Below are 25,585 nucleotides of genomic sequence, written 5' to 3'. Positions count from 1 at the left end.
AGCACAGGGAGCTGGGCCCATTGGGGGATGGACCCCTGCTGCAGGTGCCAGATTCTACCCTCAGTAGTCTCCCCCGCGGCTGACAGTCAGCCCCTCCTGTGCACAGCATTGTGGGGGAGGGGTGTGTGGGACCCCCTCCTGCATTCCTCCTCCCCGTGTCACCTATGCCGCCAGAGGCTGTAACCACACCTCTTGCCTTACCCCGCATCCTGGCTAAAGGAAGGGTTGGCCACCAATTCATGCTGCTTTGAACAGAAAGGACCAGTCTCATGCACGTCTCCTTTATTCCAGGGAAAAGAGGATGGGTCAAATACTGTTCTACAAGGCGCACTTTGCATGTGATGGGCTGCGCTGTTGTGCTGTGCTTCAGTCTTGGCTACTTTTGGTAAGTAGATTGCTTTGGTAAGCAAGAGTCTCCATCGCTCCCCTCCTGAGGTAGCTATTGCCTAAATTCCCGGCAATCTGTGCGGACCAGCCGGTTTAGCACCACACAGGTGCTCAGGGAATCTGCCCCTGGATCTGCCACATTTGGGGAAAGGTTGACTGAAACCCCGACCTGGACTTGCCATGGACAGGCACCCCTCCCCCACTCCAGCTCTGCTATGGCCTGGACCTGACCTGACACCTCGAGCTACTGTGGAGCCCAGACCTGCTGCAGCGCCCCTTCCCCAGCTTCAACCCAGCCCCAGCCTAGACTTGCCGGTCCAGGGTCCAGAGTCCAGAGTCCAGGGGCCAGAGTCCTATTCTGTGGCTCCAACCCCAGAGCTGCCTTGGCAGAGAGGTGCCTCTTCTCCCCCCACAAACCAAGTGTTGCTGTGGAGAGAGAGAGCTGGGGGAATCCTCTCCCTGTAGTAGCCCCACCTACACCCCAAACCTCTGCACCCCAACCCTCTGCCCTAGCCTGAGCTCCTCATCCCAGGCCCTACCCCAGAGCCCGCAGCCCAACTTTCTGCTCACTCTGACCTCCCTCCCATATGTTAAACCCCTCGTCCCAACCCCCACCACATGAATTTTGTTATGTGTCACACGTCTCCATATTGGTGCACAGGACACAATTCATTCTGCACATGGGTGGGAAAAATTTGAGGAGCCCTGAATATCTACAGAAACTCAAATCTGTGGTGCAAAATCTCAGTTCTCAGAGGTACAATAGATTCCCCAGTGTGGTGCTAGCTTTGCTGGGCAGAAAAATGAGCGAGGGAGCAGACTCTTCTGTCACACCCTGTGCAATGGAAGTGACATGAGAGGGGCCGTCACAGCCTGGCTAACAGCATCGTTTACCTCAAAGTGTAGAAATCATTAACTCTTGAAATCACTGCCCCTCCCTGTGAGCGTCCTACAACATCTATCTAGTTGCACAGCACATTTGCTATTTTAAAAACATGGCGGCTCAGAGGGAAGCTTTCCCACTGTCCCTGAAGGTTCCATCAGTTTGTCTCGTGCCAAGAATTGAGCTTCTGCTGCTGAGCTCCTGCTCCTGTCACTGCAATAGAGACCAAAGGGGGAAAGGAACCGCTCAGGGAGAGCGATCCTTCTGCACCTGGGCTGGGAAAGCAGCAGGGATCCACCCTGGCTCTGGTTACTGACCTCATAGAATCCATGGGGTATGTCTACACACCAGGACTAAAGTCAATTTAAGCTGTGCAACTTCAGCTACGTCAATTGTATAGCTTAAGTCAAAATAGCTTAACTCAGCTTTAAGGTGCTGTCTGCACAGCAAGAAGTCGAAAGAAGAACATTCTTCCTTCCACTTCCCTTACCCCTCGTAAAATGAGGGTTACAGGAGTTGGAGTAAGAAGTCCTCCAGCTCGACATTATTCTGAAACAAAGGCTTGCAGTGTAGACGCACTCTTTGTTATTCCGGAATAATGTCAGTTATTACGAAATAATGCTGCTGTGTAGACGTACCCATGTAGCTTGTTTGGCAGGGAGGCTGGCCTCATGGATAGGGGCAAAGGCAAAGACATGCCATAGCTTTATTTTAGTAATGCTTGACAGTCTCATCACCAAAATAAGGAAACGTGGTCTAGATAAAACCCTTACAAGGTGCACCCAAAACTGATTAAAAGACTCTAAACAATAGATATTAATAGGTGGCTGTCAAACTGAGAGGGTGTGTCTAATGGGGTCCCACAGCAGTCTGTTCTGGGTCCAATACTCTTCATTCTTTTTACTAATGATTTGGATAATGGCATATGGTTATAAAATCAATGGATGACACCAAGATGGGAGGGGATGGTAGCTCTTCTGGGGATTGGATTATAATTCAAAACAACCTGGACATATTGGAGAACTAGTCTGAATACAACGAAATTCAATAAAACAAGGACAAAATACTGCACTTAGCAAGAAAAAAATCAAATGCCCAACTACATAATGGGGAATAATTGGGTAGGTTGTAGTACTGCTGAAAAGGATGGGGGGTTGCCGCAGATTACAAATTCAATATGAATCAACAGTGTGTTTTTTTCAGTGTTGGTTCTAGGATATCAGAGAGACGAGGTAGGTGATGCAATCTCTTTTATTGGACCAAATTCTGTTGTTGTAAGGGACAAGCTTTCGAGCTTCACAGAGCTCCTCTTTAGGTCTGGAGCAAGTATTTGAACTAAATACAAGTTGGGAGAGGCTGTTGCACATGCTGTGGGAGACACCTAAAATTAAGTGAGTAATTAAGGGTTAGCTGACAGGGCTAATTGTCATCAGGCCAAATTATGGATTTAGTTTCCCAAACCTGCATCACTGATTTTTCAGATTGGGTCTGAACAGAAGAAAAAAAATCAGTTGGTTTCAAATTGAAACTGATTTTTTTTCCCCTGGCAAAATAAAAGAAACTTTTTGGGTCAAACAAAACATTTTGTTTTCAGTTTCGGGTTATCTTGGGAGTATTTTTCATCTTTTTAATTTTTTTAAATAAAAATGAGTGAAATTTGAAAACAAAGGAGCTTTTGAAGCACAGAAGTAGAAGCACTATCAGGTAACACAGAGATAAACAGAAATACTGTTGAGCGTGAGGTCTTCACAAGCTTGGTAAGTAAACACTACATCTGTTTTGCCATATAACTCTTTTCGATTATCTTTTAACAACTCTAGTTGTGGCATTCCAATGGTGATGTAGGATGTAAGCTCCTTATTGCAGAGATCATGATACATCATTGAGTGCACTCCCAGTGCATGACAGATAATAATATGAAACTGCTTTTCTTCATCTACCACAGCATTCTAGCAACTTTTGGTTTGTCTGGTTTGTTTTGTTCCGTTGTGAGGCTAAATTGCTGGGTTTGTTTCTTTGTTGTACAGTTTGCATCTTTAAACATGCCTAGAGATTGGACTAGGTGTAAAGCCTTTATGTTATTTAGATCTCCATGTTTAACATGACATTTGGATTTAATGTGCAGGAGTATGTCCAATGATACCTGGCAGGAAACACCAGTCAAGATCTTCAACACAATGAGGTAACTATCCCCTGTTGGACTTCCCTGGATTTTGTGAGCCCTTGAGGTCTCACAGTTAGAGCTCTGGAATCAATTCCACTTTGCTGAGATTCCTAACCACTTCTCTTTTAGTTTTGATAAATGCAAAGTAATGCACATTGGAAAAAATAATCCCAACTACGCATACAAAATAATGGGAAATAACTTAGCTATTATCACTCAAGAGAAAGATCTTGGAGTCATTGTGGATAGTTCTCTGAAAACATCGACTCAGTGTGCAGCAGCAGTCAAAAAAGCAAACAGAATGTTAGGAAACGTTAAAAAAGGGAGCGAGAATAAGACAGAAAATATCTTATTGCATCTATTGAAAACCATGGTATGCTCACATCTTGAATACTGTGTACAGATGTGGTCACTTCATCTCAAGAAAGAAATATTGGCATTGGAAAAGGTTCAGAAAAGGGCAACACAAATGATTAGGGGTTTGAAATGGGTGCCATTTGAATAGAGATTAAGAAGACGGGGACTTTTCATCTTAGAGGAGAGGAGATTCAGAGGGTAATATGACAGAGGAGTGTAAAATCAGGACAGGTATGGAGAAAATGAATAAGGAAAAGTTATTTACTTGTTCCCATAAGATAAGAACTAGGAGTCACCAAATGAAATTAATAGGTAGCAGGTTTAAAACAAACAAACGGAAGTTTTTCTTCATGCAGCACACAGTCTACCTGTGGAATGCCTTGCTAGAGGATGTGGTAAAGACCAGGGCTTAAACAAAGTCCAAAAAGGACTTAGCTATATTCATGGAGCGTAGGTCCATCAATGCTTATTTGCCAGGATGGGCAGGAATGGTGTTCCTAGTCTCTTTTTGCCAGAAGCTGGGAATGGATGACAGGAGAGGGATCTCTTGATGGTTACCTGTTCACTCCCTCTGGGGCATCTGGCTTTGGCCACTGTCGGAAGACAGGATACTGGGCTAGGTGAACTTTGGTCTGATGCAGTATGACCATTCTGTCAGTGATTTTTATCTCTTAGTATGCAGGGCAGAATCAGTTCTTCCACAACTGATTTCATCTCTGAGTGAGGACTTCAAATAACAAGGCGTTGGTGACAGGGCTTTCATAAGCTTTCTGAACACATGATTAAGGAATTAGTGTGTCACAAATGAGATAAGCTTTATGCAAGTTGCCTCACGTAACATATGGTTGGAAAGATTGTCATCAGCTGAATAAGATTATCCCATGTATATGCATGTATCATTTGTGTAGATCAAGTGAGGATTACTGAATGAGGTCTCTATAATGGCATATTTGCAGGTTTGGGTCACTCCCACCGATTGGTGGGAATCTTTATCTGTAAACTGTCCAAGGCTTTTTGAAGAGCTATGAAAATCGTTCCTTAACTTGAAATAATTTTTGTTTTCCTGTGTTCCTTTTAGAAAGATTTACTCAAAGCCACAGATTCTAAGGCCACCGTAAGTAAAATTAAAAGTAGGTGTTCTTGTTACCTCCAAGATGTCACAAAAGTTAATAAACTGAAGTCAGACCAAAATGCAAAAGGAAGTTTCTGAATTTATAATCAGAGGCCTGACTGGGACCTTGAGACATAGGCGCTGACTTTCCCTTTAGCTGGGGGGGCTTGACACCCTCCCCTCCGCCCTTGTCCTTGCCTTGCCTTTTCGTGCCCCTGCTCTGCCCCTGCCACCACCTACATTCCACCACGGCCCCCAAGTCCCCTGCCCTGCCTCCTCCTCTGAGCATGCTGTGTCTCTGCTCCTGCACCCCAGAGCATCCCGAATGCTGCAGAACAGCTCTTTGTGGGGGGTGAGAGATACTGTATGGGAGGAGGAGGAGTTGGTTAGCAGGCCTGCCAGGGGGCAAGAGGCACTGGGGGGGGGCAATAGGGGGAGCTTGGCTGCTCGTGGCTGATGAGCATTGCTAATTTTTCCCAGTGGGAGCTCTAGCTCGAGAACATTCATGGAGTCGGTGCCTGTGCATCGAGAGGTCATCTAGTCCGGTTCCCTGCACTCGTGGCAGGACTCACGAGGGTGTGTCTACACTGGCAGATGTACAGCGCTGGCAGTTACAGCTCTGCTCACAGAGCAGTGCAGGGAAACTCTGTTGTGCTCCTTGTGATGGTGGAGCGCACCTGCATTAGCAGCTCTTGCAACAGCCCAGGGAGCAGTGCGTTGTGGCAGCTATCCCACTGTGCAACTAGACACAGGGCGCTTTGAGAAGGGTTTGCAATGCCGCATGGAGCGGGCAGTTTCACATGACGCTGGTTTCCCAATCCCACTGTTCTATGGTCATCCTACTATACCCACAGCTGCTTTTCAGCTGAGGTGGGGAGGGGTCAGGAGGAGAGTGTGTGACAGGGGGTGTCATTACCCTCATTAATCAGTGAGGATTACTACAGGGGATCTCTGTAATGGCATATTCCCTGATTTGGGTCACTCCCACTGTTTCAAGGCTGTGATGGCGCATTAGCAAGAGACAATGAAGTTGAACCTTCCTGCAGAGGTTCATGAGATATGGAGACAAGGGCCTTCCAGAGACATGATCCCTATCACCTGATACTGGAATCTATATTGAAATCTGCACTTGTGCCGAAACTGAAACAACCGACTCCTGTTTATACTAATCCTATTTAAGGGCGGAGAATGAGTCAGTTTTCCTGGCTACCCCACCCAAGATGACTGCTGTTAACAACTAAGACTTAACTAGCAGAAGGAACTGACCTTAGGCTAGAAGGATGTCTCTTCTGTAAAGATGATTATAAGAACGACTTTGTAGGGTAAAATATTAATTAATCATTAGTTTAATTATTTCTTCATGCCCCGGGAGGAAGAGGGGGCACCCCAACATCAGCACCCTGACATCAGCACCCCTCCTCTCCCTTCCCTGCTCTTTACTGCAAGCAGGAGGCTCCCGGGGGGTGGGGAAAGCTCTAAGGCAAAGGGCAGGAGATGAGCACAGCAATGGGGGAAGGGGCAGCTGAAGTGCTTTGCTTGACAGCCTCTTGGCCAAACCAGTCAAGATCACCTGTCAGAGGCTCCAAAATCTACCAGAGAATGTGCCTTACACTTTCCTGCACTGGTTTAAGTCTAGATTTAAATACACTGCAAGGCAGTCTAGTTTTAAGTGCACTGTAAGGCAAGAGGCACAATTTCTTCTGTGATGTGTTCATGAGCATATGGGAAACGAGTAACTGAAGAACTATGTTTCCCTGCCACAGCATGACAAGCCAGAGAACTTAAGACGCAGATATTTAACTAATCAGATAGTCGATAGAATTTTTATCGCCTACTCAATTAGTCGATAGGCAGCCCGGGTCAGTCCCAGCTCACACAGGGTGTGGAACCAAACCCCGCTGTAACTCTGCAATTTTAAACACAATAGGAACTGGGGGACAGGCTACCCAGCTCCTACTGCATTTTAAATTGCAAAGCCGCAGCAGGGTTTGGTCTCGTCCCCAGCACAAGCCAGGACTGAGCCGGGCCCCTTCCCACTGGGACCTCGTACAGACAGGGGCTGCTTCGTGGCAGAGCCTCTGTTCCACACACACACCAACCGCTGCCTTTATCAGCAGCGATCTACTGGGTGGTGGCCACTGTCCTAAAGTAAGGAGCTGCTTTACAGTCTGGCTACGTCTACACTGGCATGATCTTGCGGAAGAGTTCTTGTGCAAAAACTCTTCCAGAAGAGAGCGTCTACACTGGCATGTGCTTTTGCTCAAGAGCATTTATGCCAGTGTAGACGGTCTCTTGCACAAGAAAGTTCTGATGGCCATTTTAACCATAGGGCTTTCTTGCGCAAGAAATTCATGTTGCCTGTCTACACTGGCCTCTTGCGCAAGAACAGTTGCACAAAAGGGCTTATTCCAGAGCGGGAGCATCAGAGTTCTCACACAAGAAGCCTTGATTTTATACATTAGAACATCAGTTTACTTGCACAAGAACACGCGGCCAGTGTAGACAGGCAGCAAGTTTTTGCGCAAGAGTGGCCGCTTTTGCACGAGATTGCGCCAGTGTAGGCACAGCCGAATCTTTCTTTTTCCTTAGACACTTTTCCCCAGAATAAACCCAGTTACAGGAAAACCACTGCACAGACTAGTATAGTACTTACAAAATAAATAATCTCTTGCGTTTGCCATTATGTTTGCTACTGGGCTTTGAATGATGTTGCAAATCAGAATTTGATTCGGTAACAGTAGACAGATAAAAGTACTTTACTTTCGGGTAATTAGAGGGACGATGAGAGAACCCCACCCACCCAAATATAAGCAAGTAATTCCAGAGAAACTTGACCTACAGATTCGAGATTACCACATGGCATGACATCCATACCAGAGGCGTTTATATGAAAGAATTGGCCATGTTTCTGCCAATCAGTATTGGGTTTTGTGGTGAGGTTTTTTTCTCCTTGCTCTTTCTCATGAACTAAAAGGGATCGTATTTCCTCTCTTGTTAACATATAAGGTGGTACCTTCTGCTGGCTTGGGGAAAGAGCCTAATGCCCATCCCCTACCCTCCCATGCCTGCCACTAGCCATGCAAATTTAATTAATAACATTTCCAGCACTTTCTCTCCCAGGACTTGGATGAGGCACAAGAAATAAAACATCCAAGGTGGAATCTTTTGTTCCCTTCTCTTAAATGTTGAATGGTGTTAATCTTAACACTTCTGGTGACTGTCTATTTTGTCCTATGCTATGTTTAAAACAACAACAACAAAACAACCAAACACTAAATGTGACATGCTTTCTTCCTGTAGCCCAAATACCCAGGACCGGGATGACTTTCACAATATAAATCTACCAAGGTGGGGCCTTTTGTTAATTCCATTTAATATCTTTGACATAATTCTGAAAATGCTTGCTAACTTGACTGGCCTTTACTGATGTGATAATACCATTTGCTTCAGTGGGACGACAGGCTGAACCTCACTAGTCCAGCACTCTCCAGTATAGTAATATCCGTGGTCCAGAATGATTTGAATTAGCCAGATGTCCACTTCTCATGGGCGTCATCGAATTTCCTGTGGTCCTATAGAGTTTTTTTATATCCAGCAGTTTTGGCTCTCAGGGTTCTGTGCTCTTTAGTTCTAATTTATCCCTAAATGACTTCTAAGAGCCCAATAAGCAGAAGTGTTGGTAGTGCTGATATAAAATATTGACTACCCGTGGTCTGGAAAGTCTCTGGTTCGGCATTGGTCAGGCCCCGAGGGCGCTGGACTAAAGAAGTTCAACTTGTGTAGATTTGCAGATGTATCTCCCTTGGACTTGTAGTACTTTTAAACAAGTTATGCTCTAATAATGCTATATTTTTGGTAAACGAAATGTTCAGTGTTTTCTTTCAATGAAAAAACAAACCAATATCACACTGACGTTCAAGAAAGAAAGATTATACAGTAGCATTTTTTAAAAATTTCTTTTATATTTAGATGCTGGTAAATGTGAAATAACTCAATAATTCATTGGACTAGTTATTTTCTATTTTGTGATGTCTTTTTGTAAACCAAAGTTCCATTGTTCTTCCTCCATAGCAACCGTACCTACCTCCTGGAGAACTTACTGGAAATTGAATTACCAAGGTAGAATTTTACTTAGTTTCTTTTAAGCATTTGATCTGCTTTGAGAAGAGCTCTGGGGTTCCTGAAGGATGATCATCTATGCTTGTGGAAGTCCACTACTATGGTTTAGCATTGCATTTGTGTTTTATGAATTGTCAAGAGAGCCTGATGACACTGAGGGAACGTCTAGATTACAGTCTTTTGTTGACAGAAGTTTTGTCTGTCAACGAGGCTTCTGTCGACAAAGAACGTCTAGACTACAACCAGTTCTGTCGACAAAGTGGCTTGCAAAGTTCTGTCGACAGCGTAGATGCAAAGGACAGTGTAGATGCAATAATGCCTTCTGTCGACAGAAATCTGTCAACAGAAGGCATTATTCCTCGTAGAATGAGGTTTAACGCCATCAACAAAACTGCTGAGTTCTGTCGACAGAACTCAGCGGCAGTTTAGATGCAGGTATAGTTTTGTTGACAAAACCCTGTAGTCTAGAGACACCCAGATTTACATTAGCTTGGATATTACCTACCTCTCAGTAGTGATATCATGGATTTCCCTCTATGAATGTTACCAGCCTGCACTTCTATTATTCAAGTTCTGAGCCACACCCACTGCTCTATCAAGGTGCCCCATTCCCCACCAGCAAAATTTTTCTTCTCCGATCCTGCATGCTCACACTGCTTTTCTAATGCACATCATTCCTGACTTTTGCTATCTCCATCTGAGCCTCTCTTAAGTATAGATTGTCAATGAAGACACACAATGTAGGGGTTTTCTGATCCGAACCAATATTAGAGACCATTAAACTCATGTTCATTTGTGACCTGAACGAGGATTTAAACTCAGGCAAGAGGTATAGTTAAAACCCTTTCCTGAGGAGTCTTGAGTATTGGTCCCTGAGGGTATGTCTACACTACAGCGCTAATTCGAACTAAGTTAAGCTAATTCGAATTAGTGCATCCAGACTTAAAAACTAGTTCGAATTAGCATTTTGCTAATTTGAACTAGTGCATCCACACTGATTGGACGCAGGGACGCATTTAAGGGCGGCTGAAACCAGTTCTGGCAGGGCATCAGGTCAGTAGTTGCTTTGTGTGGCTGCTGTCTGAGGCTATCTGAGGCTCGTGCTTAAAGGGACCCCTGGACAGCCGGTTCTCAGCTTTTCCGCTTGCTTGCCTACCTCGCCGAGGGACAGCAAAGCGTTTTTCTCTGCACCTGTCTGTGTCGGTGCTTCCCTTCGGGGCCGCCGCCGCAGGTGGCAACATGGAGCCAGAGCTCACCCTGCAGTTTCTGGTGCAGTTTGTGGACTTGCTGCTGCAAGCCTGCCAGCAATGGCTGGAGGCTGCCTGGCACCACCTGGTGCATGTCAGCCCCCTGCCTCTCCACCTGGCCTCCCTGGGTGCCGTGGAGGAGCCGCAGCAGCACCCGGATGCCGGCGTGCCCCGCCGCATCTGGCGTCTGGACACCAGCACTGACTGGTGGGACCGCGTCGTCCTGGAGAGCTGGGGAATCAGGCAGTGGACCCAGAACTTCAGGATGAAGAGGGACACCTTCCTGGAGCTCTACAAGTGGCTCGCCCCTGGTCTACAGAGAAGGGACACTTGCATGAGGCCCACCACCCCCCTCCAGAAGAGTGTGGCCATCGCCCTCTGGAAGCTCTCCACGCCGGACAGCTACCGATCCGTCGGGAACCAGTTCGGCGTGGGGAGATCCACCATTGGAGCAGTGCTCATGCAGGTACGGCACTCGCCGGCCACTGGGCCGTGGGGGAGGGGGGTTGCAAGGAGGGGAAATGGAGGGATGTGGGGGAGAGGAGGCAAAAGTGCCCCGCACCGGAGGGGTCGGTCTGTCCCGGCCGTACTACACGCCACCCAGGGGGGTTGCTTCTGGGAGTGGGGTGCGGGGCACTGCCAGGGCACGAACACTCCCAGCCACCTGGGCGCCCCTGTGATTCATGCTTTGCTGTGTCTCTCTGCAGGTGGTCAAGGCCATCAACCGGGTGCTGATCCGCAGGGTGGTCCGCCTCACCGACCCAGACGCCATCATCTGGGGGTTCGGCGCCCTCGGCTTCCCCAACTGCAGGGGAGCCATCGACGGGATGCACTTCCCCATCCGTGCCCCGGATCACCAGACCTCCCAGTACGTGAACCGCAAGGGGTACTTCTCCGTGCTCTTGCAGGCCGTGTGTGACCACCGGGGACAGTTCACGGACATTAATGTGGGCTGGTCCAGCAAGGCACACGACGCCAGGGTGTACCAGAACTCCTCCGTGTGCCAGAGGCTGCAGGCTGGGACCTTCTTCCCCGACCGCCAAATCAGGGTCGGGGACGTGGACATGCCCGTGTGCCTGGTGGGGGATGCGGCCTACCCCCTACAGTCCTGGCTCATGAAGCCCTACACGGGGCACCTCAACCCATCCCACCAGGCCTTCAATGCCAGGCTGACCAGGGCCCGCATCATCACTGAGGGGGCCTTCGGGCAACTGAAAGCCCGATTTAGATGCTTCCTCACCCGTCTCGACCTCGCAGAGCACAATATCCCTCCCATGGTGGCAGCATGTTGTGTGCTGCACAATTTGTGCGAAAAGAAGGGGGAGGCTTTCCTGCCAGCCTGGATGGCTGAGGCTGACCGCATGGCTGGACACTACGCTCAGTCCCACACCGCCGCCATCCGGGAAGCCCAGCGGGGGGCCGTCCGGATCCAGGAAGCCCTACGGGAGAGCTTCCATGTGGAGGAGGACTGAACTCTCTCTGCATACCCCACTGGGGCCTTCTTCCACCCTCTCCCCCTTCCTCTCCCTAACCCCCCTTCCTAATGTCAAATAAAGACACCTTTTTTGCCAACAAAATTCTCTTTTTATTTTACATAACTGGGGTGGGGGGAGGGAGGAATGAGGGTGGGAGAGGTGAGGGGGAAACCTGGGAGGAGGGAGCTGGAAGGGGAGGAAAGGGAGGAAGGGAAGGGAAAGCTCAGGCTTGGGGGTCCGGCTGGCTCTCCTGTCTTGCAGCACTGCGGGTGAGGGGGCATTGGGGGGGAATGTGTGTGGAGGGTGGGGCAGGAGGGATGGGGGGTGTGGAGGAAGCAGGAGGGGGAGCAAGGGCAGCAGGAGCAGGGGGAGCAGGGGTGGGAGGAGGAGCGAGAGCTGGGGCAGCCGCAGGAGCTGGAGCAGGAGGAGGCAGGAACCTGTCGATCAGGGTCTGGAGGTGGCCTCTGAGGGCACGGCTGTGCTCCTCCAGCGCCTCCAATCTCCACTGGTGTAGCCGAAGGTCCTCCTGGACCCAGTGGTCCTGGGTGCGGAGCTGGTGCTCCAGGAATCACAGGTGCCGCCGCTGGTACTCCTCCTCGTTCCTGGCACGCCTGCTGGCCCAGGTGTGGGTGGCTGTTGCAGGCGGGGTGGTGCGCCCTGCAGTCCCAGGTGCTGCGGCTGTGGTGAAACAAGAGCAGCGGTCAATTCTCCCTGGGGACAAGGTGGGTGAAACCCAGTCCCCCTCTGCAAAGCCAGGGCCCCTGCATGACACCCAGCTGCTGCTCCATGATGGGCAAGGCCCAGGTGCACGGTCCCTGGGCTCCCTCTCCCCCCACAACCTTCCATACACATAAGGGGAGCATGATGGTACTCACATGTGGAGGCCTCCCCAGGCTCAGACAACACAGGCATTGTGCTCTGTGGGGTACCTCGAAGGTCCTGGGTCCCGGGCAGGCTCCTGGCACGCTCCTGGCTCTCGGCATCCTCCTGCTCCTCCTCCGTGTCTGGGATGGGTCCCTCTGCCCCGGGGTCGATCACCACCCGGGGGACGTAGATGGCATGAGACCCCAGAATATGGTCCAGAGCCTCAAAGTGGGGGCAGGCCTCCGGGTCGGCCCCTGGCTGGCAGGCCCGGGAGTAGGACTGCCGCAGGTCATTAATTTTACAGCGGACCTGATCCCAGCTCCGCTGGTGGCCTCTGGAGGCCAGGCTGGCAGCCACGTGGCTGTAGACGGCCACGTTCCTGTGGCTAGTGCGGAGATCATGGACATTGGAGGCTTCCCCCCAAACTTGGATGAGGTCCACGATCTCCGCACTTGACCAAGCGGGCGCCCACATCTTGCGGCCCTGGGCAGGCTCCTGTGAGCTGCCAGCCTGGTCCTGGGAAGAGGGGGAGGGCTGCGGGGCAGTGGGTGGCTGGCTCATCCCATGCCAGGTGCAGGGTCTGCTGGCTGGGTGCTGGCAGGCTTGCACCTGGCACGGGCACCGTAGCCAGCCCGTGCCCCTTTAAGGGTTCTGGGGCCGGGAGGGGGCAGAAGAGTTTCCCTGGTGTTGGCCAGAGTGGCCACCAGGGCAAGCTAGGAAGGGCTAGCCTCTCACTAGTTCGAATTAAGTGGCTACACAGCCCTTAATTCAAACTAGTTAATTCAAACTAGGCGTTAGTCCTCGTGGAATGAGGTTTACCTAGTTTGAATTAAGCGCTCCGCTAGTTCGAATTAAGTTCGAACTAGCGGTTCACGTGTGTAGCGCCTATCGAAGTTAATTCGAACTAACGGCTGTTAGTTCGAATTAACTTTGTAGTGTAGACATACCCTGAGTGGGGGGAATCTTTTAGCTGTAAACTCCAGAAGGATTTTTTTTAATAGCTATGAAAATCGTTCCTTAACTTTTTTTGTTTTCATCTTTTCCCTTTAGAATGATTTACTCAAAGCCACAGGTTCTAAAGCCACCGTAAGTAAAACTAAAACTAAGTGTTTTTGTTTCCTCCAAGATATAACTAAAGTTAATAGACTAAAGTGAAACCAAAATGATTAAAGAAGTTTCTGAACTTAGAACCATAGGCTTGAAAGGGACCTTGAGACATAGGTGCTGACTTTCCCTTTAGCTGGGGGTGCTCAATCTCTTCTCTACCCTCGTTCCCACTTTACCCATTTCCCCAAACTCCCAGTCCAGCCCCACCTCTTCTTGCTCTGCCCTGCTCCTGTCCCAGCTCTGCCCGCATCTCTTCCTCTGAGCATGCTGTTTCCCTGCTCCTCTCCCCTCCTCCTGGAGTATCCCGAATGGTGCAAAACAGCTGTTTGTGGGAGTGGGGGGGGTGCCAAGAGGAAGGGGGAGGAGTTGGTCAGCAAGTCCGCTGGTGGGCAAAAGTCACTGGGGGGATGAAGGAGCTTGGCTGCCTCTACATTTTTCCTGTGGGAACTCCAGCCCCTGACACCGATGGAGTCAGCAGACTGATGGGGGGGATAGGAGGGAGAAGTGTGTGGGTATGTATTGGGGGTAGAGACTGTGTTTTGGGGGACATCAGAATGTTGCTTTGTAAGTTCAGACAGCTACACAGCAATCTCTCTCTCTCACACACACACACACACACACACACACACACCTCTGTCTCTTTGTACAGTAGCATGAGCATTCCACTGAATGGCTTGCTCTGTGTCCCAGCACAGATCAGCCGGATGTCAGAACTAGAGCTTTGAAAGGGGATATGCATGTGCCGGGCAGACAGCCAAATTCAAAATAATGAGCAGAGTGGCCACTTGAGGGATTATGGGACATATCCGGAGGCCTGTGACTATGTAGAAAACTATTGAAGTGTTTACACTGGCATCCCAGTGCTGTAGCCACAGCGCAGAAAGCTCTATGTCTCTTGTTGAGGTGGTTTACCTAGAGTGCAACAACTGTGGAATTAGTGCTCACTAAGTACCTTGCCAGCGTGGACACTTTAGGAGTTAAATCCCTGGGAGCTGGTTTACTGCCCTGTAATTTCCCAGTGTAGACAAGGCCTAAATATTAACTAGACCATTCCTGATAGCTTTTTGTCTAACCTACTCATAAAACTCTCCAATGATAAAGATTCCACAACTTTCTTAGGCAATTTATTCCCATGTGTAACCACCTGACAGGAAGTTTCCCTAATATCCAACCTAAATGACCCTTGCTTATTTATCTTCAGTGGTTAAGAAGAACATTTTTTCTTCCTCCTTTTTGAAACAACCATTTACATACTTGAAAATGGTTATAATTTCCTCTCTCAGTCTTCTCTTCCATAATAAACAAACCCACTTTTTCATAGGTCATGTTTTCTAGACCTTTAATAATTTTTGACATTCTTTTCTAGACTTTTTCCAGTTTGTTCACAACTTTCCTGAAACGTGGCACCCAGATCTGGAAAAGATGCTTCTAGTTGAGGCTAATCAATGTGGACTAGAGCAGAAAAATTACTTTGCGTGACTTGCTTACAATATTCCTGCTAATATATCCCAGAATTATGTTCAATGTTTTTGCAACAGTGTTACACATATTTAGTTTGTGGTTCACTATAACCCCTAGATATCATTGTACAGTACTCCTTCCTAGGCAGTCATTTTCCATTTTCTATGTGTGCAACTAATTCTTCCTAAGTGAAGTGCTTTGCATTTGTCCTTACTGAATTTCATCCTATTTATTTCAGACCATTTCTCCCATTTGTCCTGATCATTTTTAATTCTAATGTTATTCTCCAAAGCACTTGCAACTTCTCCCAACTTTGTATCATCCATAACCTTTATCAGTGTTCTCTCTACCATTATCTTATTAATTGATGAAGATATTGAACAAAACCAGAGCCAGAACTGATCCCTCTACTCATTATGATCTTCCAGCGTGACTGTGAACCATTGACTGACACCAGTTTTCCAACCAATTATGCACCCACCTTGTAGTAGCTCCATCTAGGTTGTATTTCCTTAATTTGTTAATGAGAAGGTCATGTGAGACAGTATCAAAAGCCTTTACTAAAGGCAAGATAAACCATATCTACTGCTTCCCCACTCCCCCATCCACAAGTCTTGTTACCCTGTCAAAGAAAGCTATCAGTTAGGTTTGACATGATTTATTCTTGACAAATCCATGCTGACTGTTACTTATCATCTTATTATCTTTTAGCTGTTTGCAAATTGATTGCTTAATTATTTGCTCCGTTATCTTTCTGGGTACAGAAGTTAAGATGACTGGTCTGTAATTCCCTGGATTGTCTCTGTGTTAATGTATTCGTCCAAAATCTCAGAAACACCTGGATCTTTAAACAAAGTTCAACCCAGGATTTTTTATTCAGTTACAAACTTTATGCATGATGGATAGAGGCCAGTGCTGATAGTTTCTTATATTATTACTAAATCTAAAAGGGTTAATCCAGAGAGATTCCAATAACCTGTTACATTATATAGTCTTATTCCACAATGCCACGTGAGTTCGTGGACTTGTGTATTTCTATACACCTATTAGGGTATGTCTACATTACAGCACTAACTCGAACTAACTTAGTTCAAATTAGTTAATTTGAACTAAGCTAATTTGAATTAGCGCATCTAGACTTAAAAACTAGTTTGAATTAGCGTTTTGCTAATTCGAACTAGCATGTCCACACTGAATGGACCCTGAACTGAGGTTAAGGATGGCCGGAAGCAGTGCCGGCAGGGCATCAGATTAAGACTTAGAGTGTGGAGCTGCTGCCTCAGGCTAGCCGAGGGTTGTGCTTAAAGGAACCCGACCCCCACCCCAGACAGACAGTTCTCAGGGGTTCCCCGCTTGCAAAGCAGTCCTGGCTTGGAGTGCCCTGAGTGCCCACGCACATCACAGCAGTTGGCCATCAGCCCGGCTGCACTTGCCGCAGGCTGCCATCCGGAGGGGGGGGGTCAATCAAGGGGCTACAGGAGAGTTTCCACCCCGAGGAGCCCGCAGAGCCACCCCAGTCCTCCCCATTGGGGGCTCGTACCCCATTCCACCCTCACCTCCTTCCACTTACCCTTCCCTAGCCCCCCCTTCCTGAAGTACAAAATAAAGGACACGTGTGTTCAAAAATAGAAACTCTCTTTATTGAACAAAACTCAGGGAGACTGGGAAAAGAAGGTGGGAGAGGGGAAGAGAGAGGGTGGGAGAGGAGAGGGCAACTAAAATGATCAGGGGTTGGGTACAGGTCCCATATGAAGAGAGGCTAAAGAGACTGGGACTTCTCAGCTTAGAAAAGAGGAGACTGAGGGGGGATATGATAGAAGTCTATAAAAGCATGAGTGGTGTGGAGAGGGTGCATAAAGAAAAGTTCTTCATTAGTTCCCATAATAGAAGGACTAAAGGACACCAAAGGAAATGAATGGGTAGCAGGCTTCAAACTAACAACAGAAAGTTGTTCTTCACAAAGCAAATAGTCAACCTGTGGAACTCCTTGCTGCAGGAGGCTGTGAAGGCTACAACTAGAACAGAGTTTAAAGAGAAGTGAGATAAAGTCATGGGGGTTGGGTCCATGGAGTGCTATTAGCCAGGGGGTAGGAATGGTGTCCCTGGCCTCTGTTTGTGGAAGGCTGGAGATGGATGGCACGAGACAAATGGCTTGGTCATTGTCTTTGGTCCATCCCCTCCAGGGTACCTAGTGTTGACCGCTGTCGGCAGACAGGCTACTGGGCTAGATGGACCTTTGATCTGACCCAGTATGGCCGTTCTAAGCTCAGGGTCGGGGGTCTCAATGGACCACCTTGATTTTCATGCCAACCTGCTCCTGGGTGGCCAGGCTGGCAGCTAGGCTGCCGTAGACGGCCACTTTCCTGTGCCTAGTGCAGAGGTCGTGGATGAGGTCCACGGTGTCCGCACTAGACCAGGTGGGTGCCCGCCTCTTGCGGACCTGGGCAGGCTCCCGGGAGCCACCAGCCTGGTCCCGGGAAGAGGCGGAGGGCTGGGTGGCAGCGGGTGGCTGGCTCGAGCCGTGCCAGGTGCAGGATCTGCTGGCTGGGTGCTGGCAGGCTTGCACCTTGCACGGGCACCGTAGCCAGCCCGTACCCCTTTAAGGGCTCTGGGGCCGGGAGGGGGGCAAAAGAGTTTCCCTGGTGGTGCCCAGAGTGGCCACAACGGAAAGCTGGGGAGGGCTAGCCTCCCACTAATTCGAATTAAGTGGCTACACAGCCCTTAATTCGAACTAGTTAATTCAAACTAGGCGTTAATCCTCGTAGAATGAGGTTTACCTAGTTCGAATTAAGCGCTCTGCTAGTTGGAATTAAGTTCGAACTAGCGGTTTGTATGTGTAGCGCCTATCAAAGTTAATTTGAACTAACATCTGTTAGTTCGAATTAACTTTGTAGTGTAGACATACCCTTAGTTATCTATTTTTGAACTTTAACACACAGCTCTGGTAGTGTCTTTCTAAGTGTTGTGAAGGCAACTGCCTCCGTATTTCTTACTTCTACAGTGTGATTCTAAAGAAAACTTCCTCTTCCACAGGAGAAATGACGTCCTTATGATGACTCCATGGTTTGCACCAATAGTTTGGGAAGGGACCTACAACATCGAGATCCTGAATGAGCAGTTCCGACAAAGGAATGTCACTGTAGGACTCACGGTTTTTGCGATCAAAAAGTGAGTATGGCTTATTCACAGAACTATATGTTAGTTACGAAAGGTGAAAGATAACCACTAAGGAGTGGGAATCTGTTTTGTGTATGTGTGTAGTGATGGTGTCTCCCTTGTTCATTTCACCCTTCCTAGCAGGAGTGTTTATGGAAGACTGCTGATTGACTTAAAACACATTTCAGTGACAGGGAAAGGACTGGGGTTTCACAGTGGGATGGAGGAAGAAATTAGAAGGATCTGGCATCTGTGAAAAAGGGTCAAGTTAAGCTGCTTGTTGTGTGTATTAAAGAGAGGGGGTCTGAAAGGAGTAGAAACTATGGAAGCAACTATGGTTTTTGCACAAAAAGGAGTATGGATGGGGTTTTTTTTGTGCTAAACCCCCGTTTTGTGCAAGATCCTTATGCCTGTACACCGGAGAGGCAGGAAGATATTGCGCAAAATGGTGTTTTTGTGCAAAAAAAAAAAACAGTCCACACTGCTCCTTTTTGTGCAAAAACCCCTGGCGCGAAAAGAAACCGCAGAAAATATGCTAATAAGATCATGACTTATGCTAATGAGTCCCTTATTAGGATATTTTCTCCTGGAAGAACTCGTAGTGAAGACGTAGCCTAGGTGATCTTCTATCTTCTCACTACACTGTTATCCTTCTACTTGGGGTGGAATATTTCAGAAATAGAACCATGTAACTAGGAAAAAAACTCTTTCCTCAAGAGTCCTTCTTTCAAAGGAAGAATTTCACTTTCATGTTGAGCAGGGCTTTATCAGATTTGTAAATGAAGGAAAATACTTGGTGGCTTGTGATGGACCCACACATGCTATGCCAAGACAGATTAAGGAACTATTTATTAACATAAGTATTTTGCAACAGCTGTGCATGCCACAGGGAAGTGTTTGTTAATCCTGCATAGGGCCCTACCTAATTCATTTTCTATTTTGATTAATTTCATGGTCACAGGATTTTTAAAACAATACATTTCATGATTTGAGCTATTTAAATCTAACATTTCATCGTGTTGTAACTGTAGGGGTCCTGGCCCAAATCGGAGCTGAAGGGGTATCACAAGATAATTGTAGCGGGGGGGAGGGAGTTGCAGTAATGCTGGTGGCAGCGCCGCCTTCATGGCTGAGCAGCTGGAGAATGGTGGTTGCTGCCTGGGATCCGAGCTCTGAAGGCAAAGCCACCGCCAGCAGCAGTACAGAGGTAAGGATGGCATGGTATAATATTAACCACCTTTACTCGTGCACTGCAGCTGGTAGCAGAGCCGTCCCTAGGGTACTGCAAATCAGGGAGGCTGTTCCAGGCCCCCTGCTTTGGGTGCGCCGCTTCCGTGTGTGTGCATGCGTGTGTGTGTGTGTTGTGCAGGGCTTGGGCTCACTCTCCAGCAGTGGCAGCCCTAGGTACCGACTCCGTGGGTGTTCTGAGGTCCACGGAAATAATGCTGGGTACTCAGCAGCCTTCAGGCAGCCAGCTATCAATGCCTTTCCCTCCCCCATCACAACCTGCTTACTGGTGGGCCCTGTGGCTCAGCGCCTTTCCTTATTGCCTGCTTCAGATCAGTAGTTTTGTGGCTTGTGGAGGTGCTGGGGGAGGATAGGGGAGGAGCAAGGACAGGCTGCCCCTCACAGGACTTGCACATGTAGAAAGTAACCCTCAGCCCTGTTGGGATGGAAAGATGATGCCTGTTATAATGAGGTCTCCAAAGCTGTGTCAACAGTCAGGAAATTGGGATCTGGGATTTCCCACCAGTGATATTGACTGTAAGAGCTGCAGTGTAGACCAGGTGCTGACGTTTTAAGCCTGTCGTTCAACTCCCCTCTGAGCAAGAGGGAGGCCTCAAGGTTCTGGAAGGGGGGAATTAGAGTAGGAGTCTCCCCCACCCAGCTCTCTGGTGATGGAGGGAGTGTAAGGTTCCTACGAGTTGTCTCCTCTTGCTCCGTGGAAAAGGGGAGAAGGGCAAACCATGAGTTGAAGAGCTACTCCAATGACTAATTGGTTTACTTACACTCAAGGCCCCGCTTTGCTTTCTAGCCCCACCCCCTTCACTTCCCCTGTTCCAGCCTGGAAATCACAGCCCAGCACCACCACACTGACCCAGAGACTGACCAGTGCTGGAGAACCCAGCCCAATTCTACACTCTGACTAGAAAATGGGAGCAGCAGGGTTGCCCAAGAGTGGGTTGCCTCTGTGATTTCAGTCCTCAGCTCCCAGCTTCACACCCTGAGAAGCAACTGTGTGGAGGTGACCACTCCCTGGAAATTAGTTCTACATTTTGTTTTCATCCTTTCCTCCTGTAAGTGACTCAGCTGTTACCTCCATTAGGAATCTTATTTTCTTCATGACCGAGTCGGAGCTGCAAATAGCTTCCAGTGAACACACCCATGAAGAGCAGGCATCTCCCACCACCTTCCATTAAAACCAGTTGCAGCCTATAACAGTGTTCCTCAGCCTGTGGTACACATCCCCTTAGGGCTACATGAGAGAAGTCTGGGGGGTACATCAACGCTGGTGAAATTTAGCAAAAAATGTCTGGGATTTTGCCCTGCAAAGGGGATCAGGGAGGGGGAAGTGGCACGTGTATGTCTTCTGGAGCATCCAAACTGCATGTGGCCAGTAACTGCATTGGAAATGACTGTGAATGAACAATTCCAGTCTTCACTCTGTGCTGTATATCTATTTACAGGCAGTCCCCGGGTTACATCGGATCCGACTTACATCGGATCCCTACTTACAAACGGGGTGAGGCAACCCCAAACTAGCTGCGCCCCCTCCCCCCCAGCAGACCGCCGAGACGCGCCGCGGTCCTGCCGCCCGCGTCCTCCGTGGCGAGAAAAGCCACTCCGTGTCTCCCTGGTCTGCAGGACTGAGGGAAGTGAGGTGTGGGATAATAAAACTGAGCTCTGAATAAATGTTTGGCTAGAGTTTCCCCTACAATATGTACCAGTTCTGACTTACATACAAATTCAGCTTAAGAACAAACCTACAGTCCCTATCTTGTACGTAACCCGGGGACTGCCTGTACTGTATAAAGAGCAGCCAAACAAGGACAAAGACCGGGAGGATGTTTCTCATTCACTACTACAGAGTTCTAAAGGGGCAACAAATGAGGTTGATGTTAATTTCTAAGAGCTACAGCGTACAACTCTCATGTTCATCTCTCTCATAGTCAAATGAAGGGAGCTTGGATATTTGCAGTGTAACTGTAAAGCTCCCTCTCTCCTGTTGGGTGTGAGTTGAATTCTGGAAGATAGTGGTGCCTCAACTGGCCCTTGAGGGGTTTTGATGGATGTTTTAGAGTTTCCTTTGCTGGCTCGCTCCAATATGACAGCAGGATAAGGCTCCTAAGTGCTGGTGGTCCTAGTGCCCTGGCTGTTTCCCAGCCATTGATGTCAAACCACTGCCAAAGATCTTGGCTCATCACTGGCTACATGGCGGGGAGCTCTTGTAACACTTGGTTCAGATACAGACAGGATACATGTCAGCTCTTCACTTTTCTCAGGTAGACTCCCTTCCTGGCTGTGGGGAAGGATAGAGCGCCATGGTGTCTGTGCTTCATTTCTTGGCACTTCCACATGTATTCATGGGCAGAGCACTTGTGTAATCAGCACAGTATCTAAGGGTACGTCTACACTACAACGTTAATTCGAACTAACTTAGTTCGAATTAGTTAATTCGAACTAAGCTAATTCGAACTAACGGATCCAGACTAAAAAACTAATTCGAACTAGCATGTCCACATTAAGTGGACCCTGAACCAGGCTTAAGGATGGCCAGAAGCAGTGCCGGCAGGGCATCAGAGGAGGACTTAGAGCGTGGAGATGCTGTCTCAGGCACCCCGGACAGACAGTTCTCAGGGGTGCCCCGCTTGCAAAGCAGTCCTGGCTTGGATTGTCCGGAGTACCCACACTGGGCACATCACAGCACTTGGCCATCAGCCCGGCTGCACTTGCCGCTGACTGCCATCTGGGGAGAGGGGGCAATTGGGGGGCTGCAGGAGAGCTTCCACCCCCAGAAGCCCGCAGAGCCAGCCCAGTCCTCCCCATCGGGGGTGCATACCCCATTCCTCCCTCACCTCCTTCCACTTACCCTTCCCTAGCCCCTCTTCTTGATGTACAAAATAAAGGACAATTGTGTTAAAAAATGGAATCTGTCTTTATTGAACAAAACTGGGGGAGACTGGGAAAAGGAGGTGGGAGAGGGGAAGAGAGACGCTGGGAGAGGGGAGGGCAACTAAAATGATCAGGGGTTGGGAACAGGTCCCATATGAAGAGAGGCTAAAGAGACTGCGACTTTTCAGCTTAGAAAAGAGGAGATGGAGGGGGGACAGGATAGAGGTCTCTAAAAGCAGGAGTTGGGTGGAGAGGGTGCATACAGAAAAGTTCTTCATTAGTTCCCATAAAGAAGGACTAGAGGACACCAAAGGAAAGGAATGGGTAGCAGGCTTCAAACTAACAACAGAAAGTTCTTCTTCACAAAGCAAATAGTCAACCTGTGGAACTCCTTGCTGCAGGAGGCTGTGAAGGCTAGAACTAGAACAGAGTTTAAAGGGAAGTGAGATAAAGTGGTGGAGGTTGGGTCCATGGAGTGGTATTAGCCAGGGGGTAGGAGTGGTGTCCTTGGCCAAGATTTGTGGAAGGCTGGAGAGGGATGGCACTAGACAAATGGCTTGGTCACTGTCTTCGGTCCATCCCCTCCAGGGTTCCTAAGGTTGGCTGCTGTCGGCAGACAGGCTACTGGGCTAGATGGCCCTTTGGTCTGACCCAGGACGGCCATGGTAAGCTCAGGGCTCAGGGTCGGGGGTCTCAGTGGACCCCCTTGATTCTCTTGCACACCTGCTCCTGGTGGCCAGGCTGGCAGCTCTCCTGCCCTAGACGGCCACTTTCCTGTGCCTAGTGCGGAGATCGTGGACGAGGTCCACGATGTCCGCACTAGCCCAGGCGGGTGCCCGCCTCTTGAGGTCCCGGGCAAGCTCTCGGGAGCTGCCAGCCTGGTCCCGGGAAGAGGGGGAGGGCTGGGGGGCATCGGGTGGGTGGCTCGATCCGTGCCAGTGCAGGGTCTTCTGGCTGGGTGCTGGCAGGCTTGCACCTGGCACGGGCACCGTAGCCAGCCCGTGCCCCTTTAAGGGGTCCGGGGCCGGGAGGGGGGCAGAAGAGTTTCTCTGGTGTTGGCCAGAGTGGCCACCAGGGAAACCTGGGGAGGGCTAGCCTCCCACTAGTTCGAATTAAGGGTCTACACACCCCTTAATTCGAACTAGCTAGTTCGAACTAGGCTTAATCCTCGTAAAATGAGGTTTTCCTAGTCCGAACTAAGCGCTCCGTTAGTTCGAATTAAATTCGAACTAACGGAGCGCTAGTGTAGCGCCTATGAAAGTTAGTTTGAACTAACTTTGTAGTGTAGACATACCCTAAGACCTCACTCGCTCCTGTAGCACAGACTCCATCAGAGTCATGTACAATGCTTTGGAGAGCTGAATGTGGCTCAAGAGATGAAGGTTGATTATCACCAGGGTTTGGAAGGAAGTAATCCTCACCAGGAAACTCGCAACAAATATTTTTTAAAACATTGTTTCTGATTAAAATATAAAAGTTATTTTTGATGTGCATGAGCATTATCAATTCCTGCTTGCAGCAAAGCCTTTTAGGTGGTGTCACAGTGATTTGTTACTTCTTAAGAGAAATCTTATATTAATTGGTTTTTTTTTAAGGACAAAACAACAGACATTTACACAGCTTTGATCATCAGTAAGTGCTTTCAATTGGTTCATCTTTCCCTCCCTAAATAACAACAGCTAAATCCTAGATCCTTCTAGTGAGTCCAGCCAAGTCACCAGCCCTGTCAGTTCTTTCACCGCCTCTTATCCTGTTCCACACTATGTTCAGAATTTTCATCCTCATCTTCATGATGCAGTATAGCTCTGCCCCTTCTTCCAGTCTTCTCCACCATGCCTTTTATTTCTAATAATTTCTTTTTTTTTTTTGGTAGGTATGTCGTGTTCCTCCAGAAATTTTTAGAAACCGCAGAGATGTATTTTATGGTTGGATATAAGGTGAACTATTACATTTTCACAGACAGACCACAAGAAGTTCCTAAAGTTGAGCTCAAAGAAGGAAGGAACGTAGTAGTTCTGAAAGTCCAAAACTACTCGAGGTGGCAAGAAATCTCTATGCGACGCATGGAAATGATCAACCACTTTTCTCAGAATCAGTTCATTAATGAGGTCGACTACCTTGTGTGTGTTGATATAGACATGAGGTTTAATGACCAAGTTGGAGTAGAAATCCTGAGCAACTTGTTTGGCACACTACACCCAGGATTCTACGCTGCAGAGCGTCAGTCTTTCTCCTATGAACGTCGACCTGTTTCTCAAGCTTATGTGCCCCATGATGAGGGTGACTTCTACTATATGGGAGCATTTTTTGGAGGAACAGTAAAGGAGATTTACAAGCTGACCAAGAAATGCCATGAAGCCATCATGGTGGACAAAGACAATGGAATTGAGGCAGTATGGCAAGAAGAGAGTCACTTAAACAAGTATTTTGTTTACCACAAACCAACTAAAATACTTTCCCCAGAATACCTGTGGGATGACAATATAGGTAGGCCAGAGATCCTTAGGAAAAGGAGGTTTCTTGCTGTACCAAAGAACCATACTGCAATCAGAAATAAATGAAATTCTTCTCTGACTGGTCTTAGTGTTGTGGTGGGCAATCTGCAGGACAAATGTGGCCCAAAGTAATTTGATGTTGCTGATGTTGATCATTTGCAGGCACCACACATCACAGCTCCTATTGGCCAAGAACAGAGAAGGGCATCCACGGAATGCTATAGGGGTGGTGCGCACAGTCAATGCTAGCAAAATCTGTCGTGGCCTGTAATCAGATTAACCTGAAGGGCCACAGGTTGCCCGCCACGATCTTAGTTCAAACTTACCTAAATGATATTGCAGGTTTCCTTGGTTGATGAGAATATTCCCATTAGAGATGACGATCTAAAATAGCGGTGGATAGAGTGCAAAGAACCACATATTATATATTTATTTTTATGTATCTACCTATATAGGTGCCGGTACTCCGGGGGTGAAGTTGTTGAGTCTAAAACCACGTGTCCCAGTCGTTCCAGGAAAAGAGGTGCATGCAATTCATTTAGGTTATGCAGATATATATAGTACACAAAATATAGCGATGAAAATAACAGTACAGGAAATTTCGGACAAGAGCCACTCTCACTAGATTGAAACAGGAGGTGCGGGC

At 48.2% G+C, this 25,585-nt stretch overlaps 1 protein-coding gene across 2 annotated transcripts; it reads left to right on the top strand.

The window, feature by feature from the left end:
- The first annotated feature begins 293 nt into the window (after positions 1 to 293).
- LOC102451371 (histo-blood group ABO system transferase-like) lies at positions 294 to 25,585 on the top strand. Of its 2 annotated transcripts, XM_075905816.2 has the most exons (8): positions 294 to 385; positions 3,396 to 3,452; positions 4,870 to 4,905; positions 8,203 to 8,250; positions 8,974 to 9,021; positions 13,658 to 13,693; positions 18,209 to 18,343; positions 24,318 to 25,585. In XM_075905816.2, the coding sequence occupies exons 1-8, from the start codon at positions 342 to 344 to the stop codon at positions 25,003 to 25,005; spliced, it is 1,092 nt and encodes a 363-aa protein (XP_075761931.2). In that variant the 5' UTR covers positions 294 to 341; the 3' UTR covers positions 25,006 to 25,585. The 2 variants fall into 2 exon arrangements, with proteins under 2 accessions (XP_075761931.2, XP_075761932.2); XM_075905817.2 differs by lacking the exon at positions 4,870 to 4,905.

The sequence above is a fragment of the Pelodiscus sinensis genome, chromosome 23 (genome assembly GCF_052426305.1).
Source record: "Pelodiscus sinensis isolate ZL-2025 chromosome 23, ASM5242630v1, whole genome shotgun sequence".
Taxonomy (NCBI): Eukaryota; Metazoa; Chordata; order Testudines; family Trionychidae; genus Pelodiscus; species Pelodiscus sinensis.
The sequence above is the reverse complement of the archived record's forward strand: the minus strand, read 5'-3'. Positions and strand labels throughout refer to the sequence as shown.